The 12,771-nt window shown below is 44.5% G+C and overlaps 1 protein-coding gene across 1 annotated transcript in view; it reads left to right on the top strand.

Moving 5' to 3' along the window:
* LOC144670059 (neogenin-like) overlaps nt 1–12,771 on the top strand; it is a 179,589-nt gene that overhangs the window by 117,207 nt on the left and 49,611 nt on the right. Inside the window, exons 6-7 of the mRNA XM_078532436.1 lie at nt 1,298–1,452; nt 3,133–3,253. Coding sequence (XP_078388562.1) covers nt 1,298–1,452; nt 3,133–3,253 — 276 coding nt within the window. The remainder of the gene's footprint in view (nt 1–1,297; nt 1,453–3,132; nt 3,254–12,771) is intronic.

The following is a 12,771-nucleotide window of genomic DNA, read 5'->3' as shown; positions in this document are numbered from 1 at the left end:
CATATTTGTCTAAATATTAATCCTGAAATTCATGGCAGAATTTAATGCCCACCTCTGAGGTGAGTTTGGAGGCAAGGGGCATTTAATCGGGCAGGAGGGTGCCAAGTGAGGAATCTGATGCCTTGCCATCCCTATCCCGATTCAGTCCGTACAGGAAGGCTCGTGGATGGCCTTCCTCCCCCACTGCCAATTGAGGTCCTTAAGTGGGCAAATAATGCCCACGTAAGGGCCTCATCCTGCCGCTGCTGATCTTTAACCAGCGCCAGACAGGGCAGTCACCACATAGGGAACCTGAAAAGCAAATCATGTTGGGGTTGCTTGCGGGTTCCCGGGATGGGAGGATGGAAACCCCTCGTCGTTAGGCAGTCATTGCATGATCGAGGGACCTGGCATTGGGAAGGGGTGCCCCCTGAGTGTCACTCCTTTCCCTTGCCTCTGATTGCTCCTCCCCCACCCCCAGCAATCACCAACTTGCCTTCACTCACCTATGGCCGGGACCCTCGCTGATCGTGGACCTTTAGCGGGTACATTGCCAGCAGGTACCACCGCTCCTGGTAGCGCTGACGGCAGTGAGGAACTGCTGGCCTCTGATTGTCCAGCAGCTTTGGGGGTAGGGATTTCTGCCCCAGGGTCCTTGATCCTGAGGAAGGCCCGCTGCCTGCCACTTAAGTACCTAACTGCCAAGCCCTCCCCGAAGAAGGCAATGCAGGGCTCTCGTCGGCACTCCAGCTGGCAGTGGTGAACCCCTGTCAACTGCATTAAATTCCACCTTTCGAATCCTAGAGGGGGTTTCTTTGAAAGGCTTATTTTTCAAAGGACTTGTTTAATTCTTGCTATGATTTTTTTTGTGTAGTGCCAGTTTCCAGTCTCTGGTGACTAGGCTTGCTTGCGACAGTTGTAAGTGTAGACTTCTTCCAGTTTATTTAGCTGAATACCAATACTCCTTGGGAACAAAATCAGCCTGAAGTCGACACACTTTAATGTGTGACACATTCCATGTGTGATTGTCTTAATTCATCACCTTAAATTGCTCCCCCTGCTAGCAGCGATGATAGACTAACCTTCAGTATTTCACCTCAGTGTCACACAGCTCAGAGCGCTCATCAAGCACAATCCAAGTTTGCGGCGATGTAACCTGTAGTTGTACGGCTGAGTTCAAGTGAGTCTAAGTTGAACATCTCTCACACACTTTACTGAAATCCCAGTGAATCCCAGGCCCACGGCCTGTTGTCCTGCCTTCGCTGTGGTGAAATGTTTGTGGCTGGGGCGGTGTGTTTACCATTCCATTCTTTTACAGTTCCCCCTCTGTTCCTGAAACGTCCAGTCAACATTTACGCTCACGAGTCCATGGACATTGTGTTTGAATGCGAAGTGACAGGGACACCAATGCCAACCGTGAAATGGATAAAGAATGGAGACATGGTGATCCCCAGTGATTATTTCAAGATTGTTGTAAGTAAATTATTGGATTATGTACCTCCCTCTCCCACCAACCTCTCCTGTGGACATGTTGCATTCCTCACCCTCTATTGGATTCCCAATAATCCCCTTGCTGATAGTGCTCATGATTTCTGACCACACTTCCATTTACTGTGTTACATCCTATGCTGTTCAGTGAAAGGCTGGCAGAGATTTGGCCATGTGTGAAGCTCAGAAAGTTACATTGTCACCACAGTCAACATAACAACAATAAAAATTCACAAGGCTTTAACTTCCTGCCAATATTTGTTATAAAATGTGACAAAAATGCTTGTGATGGTTTTAACTTCTACAACAATAGGACAAGCACAACATCCACAGAGTAAGCTCCCTAAATGAAGACCTCCTGGTTGACAATATTTACAGCCTTTCCCTGTGTCTCCTATGTACTCCTACAGATGTTAACCACGTTAGTATTGGTGGAAGAGGAGGCAGTGTGTTTCTAACTGTGTTTGTATGTGAGGAGCATTTATAATGAGTTGTATAAATACCCCATAGACTGTTCCACTGGACAGCCATACCTGCTGCCTCTCCTCTAAGAGCAATAATGTGATATCTCCCTTGGATTCTTGGCAAGTGATTGTGAAGTGGGACTCTGATCTGCTAGCGGATTGAGTGTGGCTGGCTACGTGGCTGGGCCTCTATGGTTAATGCTGATTCCTTGATCTGTAGTTCTTGGGTTCAGTGTGTGCAACAGCACTTGAATTTTGCCTTGTTCCTGTACTTAGTGCACAGGATCAGCTCTGACACCTGTCCTTCAGCAAAGCCCACTTGCTCTATATTCTAAATTGGATTTGTATCAGATAACCTTTTTGGCCAAATCTCTATACCTTCAGTGATGTTCATCCCATAAAAGCACAAATAACATATGCATTACTACCTTTGGATTTGTGTGTTATTTCTAGTTTTCTCATCTCCTCCCCTGAAGGCACTGTGAGGATAGACAGTGTGTTTTGGTGGGCTATTTGACTGCTGAGTGCCTGATCCTTTGCTCATCTGCTGCAGACACAAATGCAGTTTCTCAGGGGTCACCAAACAGCGAACAAGACCAGGGACCCTGCCTGCTTTCCCTGCTCCCTCACCTTCCTCCTCAGCATAGGAGCACTGAGGCCAGTTGTTGCACACCACTCCTGTCCTGAGCTTAGCACAACCTGGGAAACAAGCCTGTGAAGTTCTGATCTGTGTGGCTTACGAGCTCACCATGGGGAGCCTTTGATGAAGTCCAGTTGGTGGAAAGCCTGGTGTTTGCTGTATGAGTTTGATAAGAAACTTTGGGTTTCTAACTCTCCTGATATCTTCTTTCAATGGAGTTGAATCCCTTGAATTTTTGGTGACTCTGGCAGTTTTCTTTCTGTTCTCTGATCATTGAGAATATTGGGACTCTAATTGGCAGGACTCGTATTGACTATTATAGTCATGCAGCATATAAGCTCTTTGAAGAATGAAATATTTACTGTTCGCCGCAGTGTTAGTATCAAACACCGCAAGCCATCTACATTGTTCAAGGTAATAAGCTCCCCTCTGTTTCTGCCCCAACAATGTGCCTTATCCTAAGTCTCAGAAGAGTATTAGGTGCTAACGGTTAGAAATTCCCCAGCTTGATAAATCTGTTGCAGGTAATGTTTAAGCATTGCTCTTTGCTGTTTGTTTCAGAATGAGCGGAACCTGCAGGTTCTTGGTCTGGTGAAATCTGACGAAGGTCTGTACCAGTGTGTGGCAGAGAATGATGTAGGGAATGAACGGGCCAGTGCCCAGCTCATCATCCTGGAGCATGGTAAGTGAGAAGCAGCACAGACGTACATGCCAGGTGCTGCCAAGGAAGGGGAGCCCACAGGACACTGTCAGATCTCAGGACTTGGCAGTCAGAGTAAATAGGAAACAGGTGGCAGAAGCAATGAGGCAGATGGTATAATACTGCTTTCAGCAACAGCTCTGCTTGCTGTAGGCTAAGAACAGCTTGTACATGTTTTCAGTATGCAGTATGTGGAGAGGCTACTGACTGCAGCACTTTTAACAGATACTGCACCATCAAGGACTATCTTTTCTTAAATGTCCCATTTTTGAAAGAAGGTTATTTTTGCTTCCTACTTTCTTTCCTACTGTGACCGTTTGGTGCCCCAGAGAGAGTTTGCGCAAACTACTTTTCCCCATGTCCCTGCAGTGCCTGATAGAACCATTGAAAAGTTACGGTGCAGAAAGAGGCCTTTCAGCTTATTGTGTCTACGCCGGCCAAAAAGGGGAAAAAATAAACTATCCACTCATTCTAACCCCACTTCCCAGCACCTGGCCCATAGCCTTGCACTTCAGATACAGATCCAGGTACCTTTTAAATGAGTTGAGCGTTTCAGCCTCAACCACCAACTTAAGCAGTGAATTCCAGATGCCCACCACCCTCTGGGTGAAAAAGTGTTTTTCCTCATGTCCCCTCTAATCCTTCTACCAATCGTCTTAAATCTATGCCCCCTGGTAATTGGCCCCTCAGTTAGGGGAAACAAGTCTTTACTGTCTACCCTATCCAGGCCCCTCATAATTTTGTACATCTGAATTAGGTCACCCCTCAGCCTCCTCTGTTCTAAGGAAACAACCCTGGCCTATCCAATCTTTCCTCATAGCTGCAATTTTCAAACCCTGGCAACATTTTTGTAAATCTCTTCTACACTCTCTCCAGAGCAGTTATATCCTTCCTGTAATGTGGTGACCAGAACTGTACACGCAATTCCAGCTGTGGCCTAACAAGCATTTTATACAGTTCCATCATTATATCCCTGCTTTCGTATTTAATACCTCACCCAATAAAGGAAAGCATTCCATTTGCTTTCTTGACAACCTTGTTCACCTGTCCTGCTACCTTCAAGGACCTGTGGAAATACACTCCAAAGTCTATCACTTCCTCAACCCCTCTCAATATCCTCCGATTATTGAATATTCCCTTGCTTCGTTTGCCCTCCCCAAATGCATTACCTCACACTTTTCTGGATTGAATCCCAATTGCCATTTCTCTGCCCACTCAACCAAACCATTGATATCATTCTGGAGTCAACAGTTATCCTCTTCCCTATCAACTACATGGCCAATTTTTGTGTCATCTGCAAATTTCCCAATCATGCCTCCCACGTGAGTCTAAATCATTAATATACATAACAAACAGCAAGGGTGCCAACACTGGGCCCTGTGGAACACCATTGGATACTGTTTTCCATTCGCAAAAACGTCCACCAACCATTACTCTTTGTTTTCAGTCACAGCCAATTTTAGATCCAACGTGCCACCTTCTCCTATGCCCCATGAGATCTCATTTTCCTGACAGTCTGGCCTGTGGGACCTTGTCAAACGACTTACTAAAATCCATGTAGACAACATCCACTCCACTACCCTCTTCAATCTTCCTTGTTACTCTCTCAAAAAATTCTATTAAGTTATTAAGATATGATCTTACCCTAACAAAACTATACTGACTGTCCCTGATTAATCCGTGTCTTTCTAAATGACAGCTTATCCTGTCTCTCAGAATTGTTTCCAATAATTTGCCCACCACTGAAGTCAGACTGACCGGCCTATAATTTTCTGGCCTATCCCTTGCACCCTTTTTAAAAAATGGTACAACATTCGCAGACCCCCAATCCTCTGGGACCTTGCCTGTATCTAGTGAGGATTGGAAAATGATTCTCAGAGCATCCGCTGTTTCCACCCTGGCTTCCTTCAACAGCCTGGGATTCAATCCATCTGGCCCTGGTAATATATCCACCTTCAAGGATGCCAGTCCCTCCAATGCTTCCTCTCTCACTGTACTTGTTGTGTCTAATATTCACACTCCTCCTCTTTAACCAGAATGTCTGCATTATCCCTCTCCTTAGTGAAGACAGAGACAAAGTGCTCATTGAGAACCCTACCCATATCTTCAGCATCAATACACAAATTACCATGTACACCTCTGACAGGCCTTACCTTTTCCTTAGTTACTCTCTTGCTCTTAATGTACAGGTAAAATATCTTAGGATTTTCTTTGATTTTACCTGCCAATATCTTTTTGTGTCCTCTCTTTGCTCTCCTAATTCCCAATTTTACTTCACTCCTGTACTTTCTATATTCCTCTAGGCTTTCTACAGAATTAAGTCTTTTGTTACTTTCATAAACTTTCTTTTTCTGCTTTATCTTGGCCTGAATGCTTCTGGATAACCAGCGGCTCTAGATTTGGCAGTACCACCCGTTTCCTTTGTAGGGATATGTCTACACTGTGCCTGTGGTTTCTCACCTTTGAATGCCTCCCACTGATTTGGCACAGTTTTTCCTTCTAATAGCTGTATCCAGCCCACTCTTGCCAGCTCACCTCCCAGCTTTGCAAAATCTGTCTTCCCCAATTCAACTTCCACTAAAAGGCACCAAAAGTGCCTGTTTGGTGGTAAACACCTCAACTTCCTCCTGGGTGAGCCGACGTCTAATCTCCATTTGGCTGCCACTGGTTGGAGGGCAAATCATTAGTTGGTGATCTGCTCCTTCATCCATTACACGTGCTCCAGCTAGAGCACCTCCTCATGCAAACTGGCTGGTAAAGCTCCAACAACGTTTCTTGATGGTAAAATAGGAGGCAGCCCAGGTGTGTGGGAGGTTGGATGAAGATTCTCTCTTTTTCCTGTTGGAGGGCAGTCTGGTGTATTGTCTGTATGGCCCTGCAAGGAGAGACTCGAGATAATTCCATTCGCTCCAGTAAGATTATTTTTTTCCAGTAACAGACTGTATATCAGGTCAGACGGTGATGGGCTGCTGTGATCTATCAAGTGGTATTGACTCTTCATATCCAGTTCTTTTTCTCCTTTCTAACTGACTCACTCGGGTGTGTCTCCGCAGATGTGTCTTTCACTACCTCATCCGTGTGGTGAGCTCAAACAGTCAATGCTTGTGACCTATTTAACTGCAGCAGCATCACAACTGAGCCTGTTGCTATTGTCACACACTGGCGGGAGAGTGGGGGAAAAGGAATTTGTGTAAACCCACTGGGGCAGCAAACAGGAAAGAACTAGAGGGAAGCAAAAGTAACCTCCAAAAACTCAGCAGGTCTGGCAGCATCGGCGGAGAAGAAATCAGTTAACGTTTCGAGCCTTCATGGCCCTTCGGTTCTGCCGAAGGGCCATGAAGGCTCGAAACGTTAACTGATTTCTTCTCCGCCGATGCTGCCAGACCTGCTGAGTTTTTCCAGGTAATTCTGTTTTTCCTTTAAAAGATGGGTCATTTAAGGCGGTGAGTGGTCAGTCAAGGAATCCTGGCTAATTCCACCTTGCCCCATAGTCCAGGAGCTGAGACCAATTGTAGCACCTATTGTAACTGCAGCCCTGGCTGACATTAGTTAACTTAACACGGACTGGGAATTAAACGTGAAATTTCCTCACCTGTGCAACTCAGCAACTCACTGGATAAACCAGTTGGGCTACTGAAAGCACAACTTGTGATAACATTTAATCCAATTATGTGATGCCATTGACAGTGGCATTAACGAATAGGGTTTTGTCTGCGAGTGTTTGTGCGTGTGTGCATGTCTCTGCTCTGCCCCTGTGTTTGTGTATGTGTCTCAGTTCATTGTCACTGTGTATGAGCCACATAGCCCACTCAACGATCTCTCAGTGGATATATACTGATTGGGATTTCCTTTCTTTACTATTTTTAGTAAAAGCGTGGCTGTGACTGTAAAACAGTGAACACTATTGTGTACTTGTGATTCATTTTATTACTAAAAATAATGACAGTGCCAAACACAGCTCTTGGTGTTCTCAGAGGGAAGTGAGTATAAAGTGGAATCAGGACATTGTGACTGGAGATGAATCTAACCCCATTCCTATAATCACTCAGTGTATTGATTTACTGTTCAATTTCCGTTATAAATCTCTCAGTTTATTGATTGGCCGTTTTAATATCCATTCCCTGATCTGCTATCCTGTTGTTATCTTTATCAGCAGTGAGTTTCCTGCCCTCTGAGAAATTACTGTTGTATATCAGTGCAGAAAGCAAGACCAGCAAGAAGCAGAGCCCCCGCCCCAACCCTGTGAAGGTGCAATTTTAGCCCCTGGGGTATGAAGTCCCAGTCCCAGTAAGTGAATGTTGTTCCAGCCTGACAGTATAGTGAGAATGGAGCAGAAGTCTTGGCTCCCAGTCCCAGTACGGTACAGAGGCAGCTTTTGTTTACATGGCTGATTGAAGATCCGTTCACAAGAAGTCAATATTACACAGTAATACATCCGAACGTCTGGACATGTGCTTGTCCCTCTCTCTGCTGCTGAAGTTGTTTATGACTTTTTTTTCCTCTTGCGGTCCCCATTAAGTTTGTATCTCCTGCGCTGAAAAGCAAGGTTACGATATTGATGCTGTTTGCAAGACCAAGAAGTTTGGTACAAAAGAGGGACTCTGAAATGTGGGACCCACTCTGAATACAGATGCAGGACACTGACGTCGCTGCATTGCCTTAATTACACTTCTGTTTTTCCATTCAAGGGACTTGGGTTTTTAAAGTCTTGAGAATCCACTTCATAAATAAAGGACAGGATTAAGTGCCTTAACCAGAAGGAGTTTCAGAATAAGATGGTGGGGCTGAATATGCAACTGCACCTGATCAGGACTACGGGCCAAATGCTGGAAAGTGCGATTAGGCTGGGTGGCTCGTTTTTCAGCCAGCACAGACATGATGGGCCAAGTGGCCTTTTTCAGTGCCGTAAGCTTTCTATGGGGATGTAGGAAGTTAACATGTGATCAGCTCAATTAAAGCCTTGCTGAACCCGGCAAGTTTACTTTGGTGTTGCTGCCAGATGCACAAGATGGGCTAGAAACACTATTGTATCATTAATCAAAATTGAAAACAGTTTGCATTGGAGAGCAGGAAGTGTGGCAACAGAATTAAAACCTGGTAAATGTGGTACAAGACTGCCTCTGGATATAATGGTGAAATCTTAGCCGTGTGGAGGCAGCTTTGGAGGTAGGGGAGACCTTGGGAAAGATACCCGCCAAGTTTCCAGCCGTGCGATCTCCCTACCCCCACCCCCCCCCCCCACCCCCCACCCTACCCACCCAACTGAGTGGTCGTACCGGAGGTGGTGTTGTAACATAACCAGTTACCCTCCCGGCAACAGCAGGTAACCAAGTAGTGGCAATTAAGAGGCCATTTGGGGATAGATTGGTAACCACGTTAGGCTGTTACTGGCGGCAGACAAATCCTCTGCTGCGGTTTAATCCCGGCAGATGACTGGAGGTGGCCTCGGGGGGGTTAGTGAGACCTCCTTTCACTCCACCTCACTACCCCCACCCCCCAACCCAAAGTGGGAAATGCAAGAAGGCCACAGCTGCTAAGCCACCCTGTCACAGAGTTCACCTTCTCTATAATGATGGTCTGGCAGTTTGTTATGACGCGGCAGATGATGTGTGCCAGGCAGATCAAATCCACGAGGAAAACTTGCTCACGCGATCACGACGGTTTTGCAATTTGTATGCATTTCGAGATGCGTACACTGAATTCAGAAGTAATCAGTCCACCAAGTCTTCAGAGTTTTTTAGAAAACTAAATTAAACGTTTATTAACAAAAGAAAGCACATACATAGGTCTATAAATTACTACTACAATAACTCCTAAAACCCCTCATTAACCTGGCTTCCAGTTACACCCCTATTAAGGCAACAGTGAAAAAAATATGTTTTTAAACAGATCCAGGCAAGTCAACACAATACCCTGGTCAGTAGAATTCAAAGTGGCTTTTCCCAGCTTCGGTTTCTGTAGACAGCAGCTTAATGTACAAATACTGGAGGCTTCTCACAATTCTGTTGGATCTTACAATGCCTTCCCTGACACATAGCTTCATTCTCTTTTATACATGTTCCTCCCTTTTAATGAGATTCCATTGCTCCCATATGTTTTTGGAACTTTAACTTTCCCATAATATAAAGCTTTTCATGGTGCTAATATTGTCAGTAAACTTTGGGAAAAATAAACACACTGCTTGACCTAGCTTCTCTGGCTAGGTGTAAACATCCTATCATCTCATTGAAATTCAAACTGCCCTGATTTATCTAAAAATGCAAATTCTCCTCCCTAACATTCTAAGACTTCAGCCATGTTTACGTATTTAGCATTTCAAACCTAACTTCTTTTGATGAATCAAAGCCTCCAGACCAGCTGTCCCCAATTCAGTTAAGTCACACGTGCACACACACACAGACGCACACACAGACACACACACACACACACAGGAAAGCCATTCAAACCCCATTATTAACCTACATTTACAATAAATCACAATAATATTATGAGAATTATTATACTTTTGTGACACAGCTGTGACCACACTTTACTTTGAAACATTCTAAAGTGTTCAGAGGGTGCCACCATCTTGAGGTGTCCTCGTGGTCTCCCACCTGCATTGGCAGCACCCACCTCTCCTGGTGGGGCTGCCGGCTGCCTTCAACCTCAGGCACTCCCTTTGGCTCCCCCACCTGCATTGTCAACCTCTGTCCTCAATTGGATTGGGCTCCTGGAGGTGGCCTGTTAATTAGCCGCTTCTGGGAAGACCAGGCAGGCAGATGGACCACAGAAACCATCAGGGGTAAGGCATCCTATGAGAGCAATCTTCTGTGCTCTGTGTGCGGCAATACCATTTATATTCAAGTAACTGGGAGCAAGGGTATAATGACAAGAGAAAGCAATCAACAAACACCCAGATCCCATGTCTTGTCATGTTGCACATTAGTAACAAGACATAGCATGAGCTGTCTGGGCTCAGTTTCAGCTTTACATTTGCTGTTGCTTGTAAAACTGTTGTAGAAATCAAAAGAAAGGAACATTTCAGCAAAACAGAAGTGCAAGTCAGAGTTAGTCTGACTTTGGGCGTAATGAAATATTGATTTGAAAATATCGACTAGTATCTTGGGACTTGAGATTGGTGTGGCACTTATTGTCTGGCTTTTACTATGAAATTGAACCATGGAGTGGAAACGAATAGGAGGCTATTCGGCCTGTCATTCTATTCTGGCTCTCAGCGAGAGCAATTTAGTTGTGCATCTGGACTTCCTCTGTAGCCCTGCAATCTTTTCTATCCATTTGCTTATGCAATTCCCTTTTGAAAGCCACAATTGAATCTGCCTGCACCATACAGTACTCTCAGGCCGTGCATTCCAGATCCAAACCACTCGCTGCACAACATAAAAAGTTTTTCTTCAAGTCACCATTGGTTCATTTCAATCACCTTCAATCAGGGGCCCCTGGTTCTCGATCCTTCTGCCAATGGGAACAGTTTTTCTCTATTTATTCTGTCTTGACTGCTCGTAATTTTGAACACCTCTATCAAATCTTCTCTCAACCTTCTCTTCTCGAAGGAGAACAGCCCTAGCTTCTTCAATCTATCCATCTAATTAAAGTACCTGGAGCCATTCTCATGAATCTTATCTACACGGTCTCTAAAACCTTTACATTCTTTCTAAAATGTGATGCCCAGGATTGTGGAAATTACTCTATTTGAGGCAAAGCTAGTGTTTTATAAAGGTTCACCCTAACATTGTTTACCTTGTACTTTGTACCTCTATTTATAAAGCCCAGGATCCCATAGAGCGTTATGGTGAGCTTAAGAACAGATTTTTAAAAATGTATCTATTTCTTAAAAAGTGCAGCTCTAATTCCATTTCTGTGAATGGATTGACAATGACAGCTATAGACACTACAAATGTTAACTCATGGCTAGAGGTACAGAACTATTTACTACCATACTCTGCACACAAAAAAAACACACATCTATTTGATAAAACAAAATAATTCAACATCACAAAATGATTTTCCTTACAGAAAATCTCCAAATTTAAAAAATTTTTAAATAATTTACATTGAACAGGCGTGAATGAAATGTGTTCGAGAACTTGCATGGGAACATCAGTCAGTGAATTACACCAAGTCATAGGGAGGAGGAAGAGAAGGAGGTCCATGTGAAGCATGCGTTAAACTTGAACAGGAGAAAATAATAATTGTAACAGTATCAGTGTATCCTCCTCCCCATTATTACTCCTGATCAGAAAGGCCTTAGTGAAGAGTGAAGCAATAGTATTTCCATGACACAATTATTTCAAGTTTGTTTTTTTTTAGTTATTAGTTTCAGACACGAATTCACTCATAAGTTTTTTTGTGCATTGCAGTTTATATCTTTAAACTCTTCTCTCGATCTTTGATGAGCAATAGGCTGATGATTAGCACCCTGTCCCAGAACTGAACTGTCTGGTTACAGTGAGCTGCACCAGAAATGAAATGTTCATCTCTGTTGGTTCAGATATCTCTTTGATTCCAGTGTTGCAGCTGAGCTCCTTCTTATCTCCAATTATGCATTGCAATTTAACATCACCTATCCTGCAGGGAGTGAGGTGGGTTTCTTATAATTTAACGCACTAGGCTCAATGTCATATCAGATATCATCAAATCAACTCAGAATGCTTATAGTGTTTGTGTTGTGATTTCAGAACATCTTGCTTTATTAGGGCAGCATCAGGGAATCTCACCCTAGAGGCTTGATGTGAATCCATCTGGCATCAGCTGTGGCCAGTGCTGGGCACACACTCAATCTCCGACCCCCCACCCGCCCCCCTCCCAAATGTATCCAGATGGTGGAACTCTTAGTCTGCACAGGTCTCTGTGACTGGTCCTGGATAGGTTAATGATGGTTATATAGTGACAGGCTTGCTTTTAGATTACCAGACAAGGAGCGCCCTGAGATAGGACTGGACCAGTAAACCTGAGATAGGACTGGGTCAGTTAGCCTGGGATCTGTACCACAATTTCTGCATTATCTTTCGATGTGTGATGGAAGAGCAGAAATCCAATTTTAATCCAGAATAGTCCTGTGGTTCCTCGTTTCAATTGCACCTGATGACTCTTGGAGTACAAGTTCTGATACACTGCAGGGACTTTCCAAAAAGGGTAGTTTCTTGCAAAAATGCTTGGCATCGAGTCAAGCAGATTAAAGAATTAAACACATGGCTCAAAGAACGGCGTGGGAAGGAGGGGTTTCGATTCATGGTGCATTGGCACCAGTGCTCAAGAAAGAGTGAGCCATTCCATTGGGATAGGCTCCACTTAAACCAGGCTGGGACTAGTATCCTGGTAAATCGAATAGATAGGGCTGTGGATAGGGCTTTAACCTCACTGGTGGATGGGGGGGTGCAGTGGCAGTGGCATGTAGGGGTGATGGGGTGATGGGGGCATGGGGAGGGTTCAGATAAAGGGAGATTTAGAAATCCGAAGACAAAAATTGAGACAACAGGACAGTGTAGCAATGCGGGTAA

The sequence above is a fragment of the Cetorhinus maximus genome, chromosome 30 (genome assembly GCF_964194155.1).
Source record: "Cetorhinus maximus chromosome 30, sCetMax3.hap1.1, whole genome shotgun sequence".
In the NCBI taxonomy this organism is placed as follows: domain Eukaryota; kingdom Metazoa; phylum Chordata; class Chondrichthyes; order Lamniformes; family Cetorhinidae; genus Cetorhinus; species Cetorhinus maximus.
This window is presented reverse-complemented; position numbering and strand designations above follow the sequence as displayed.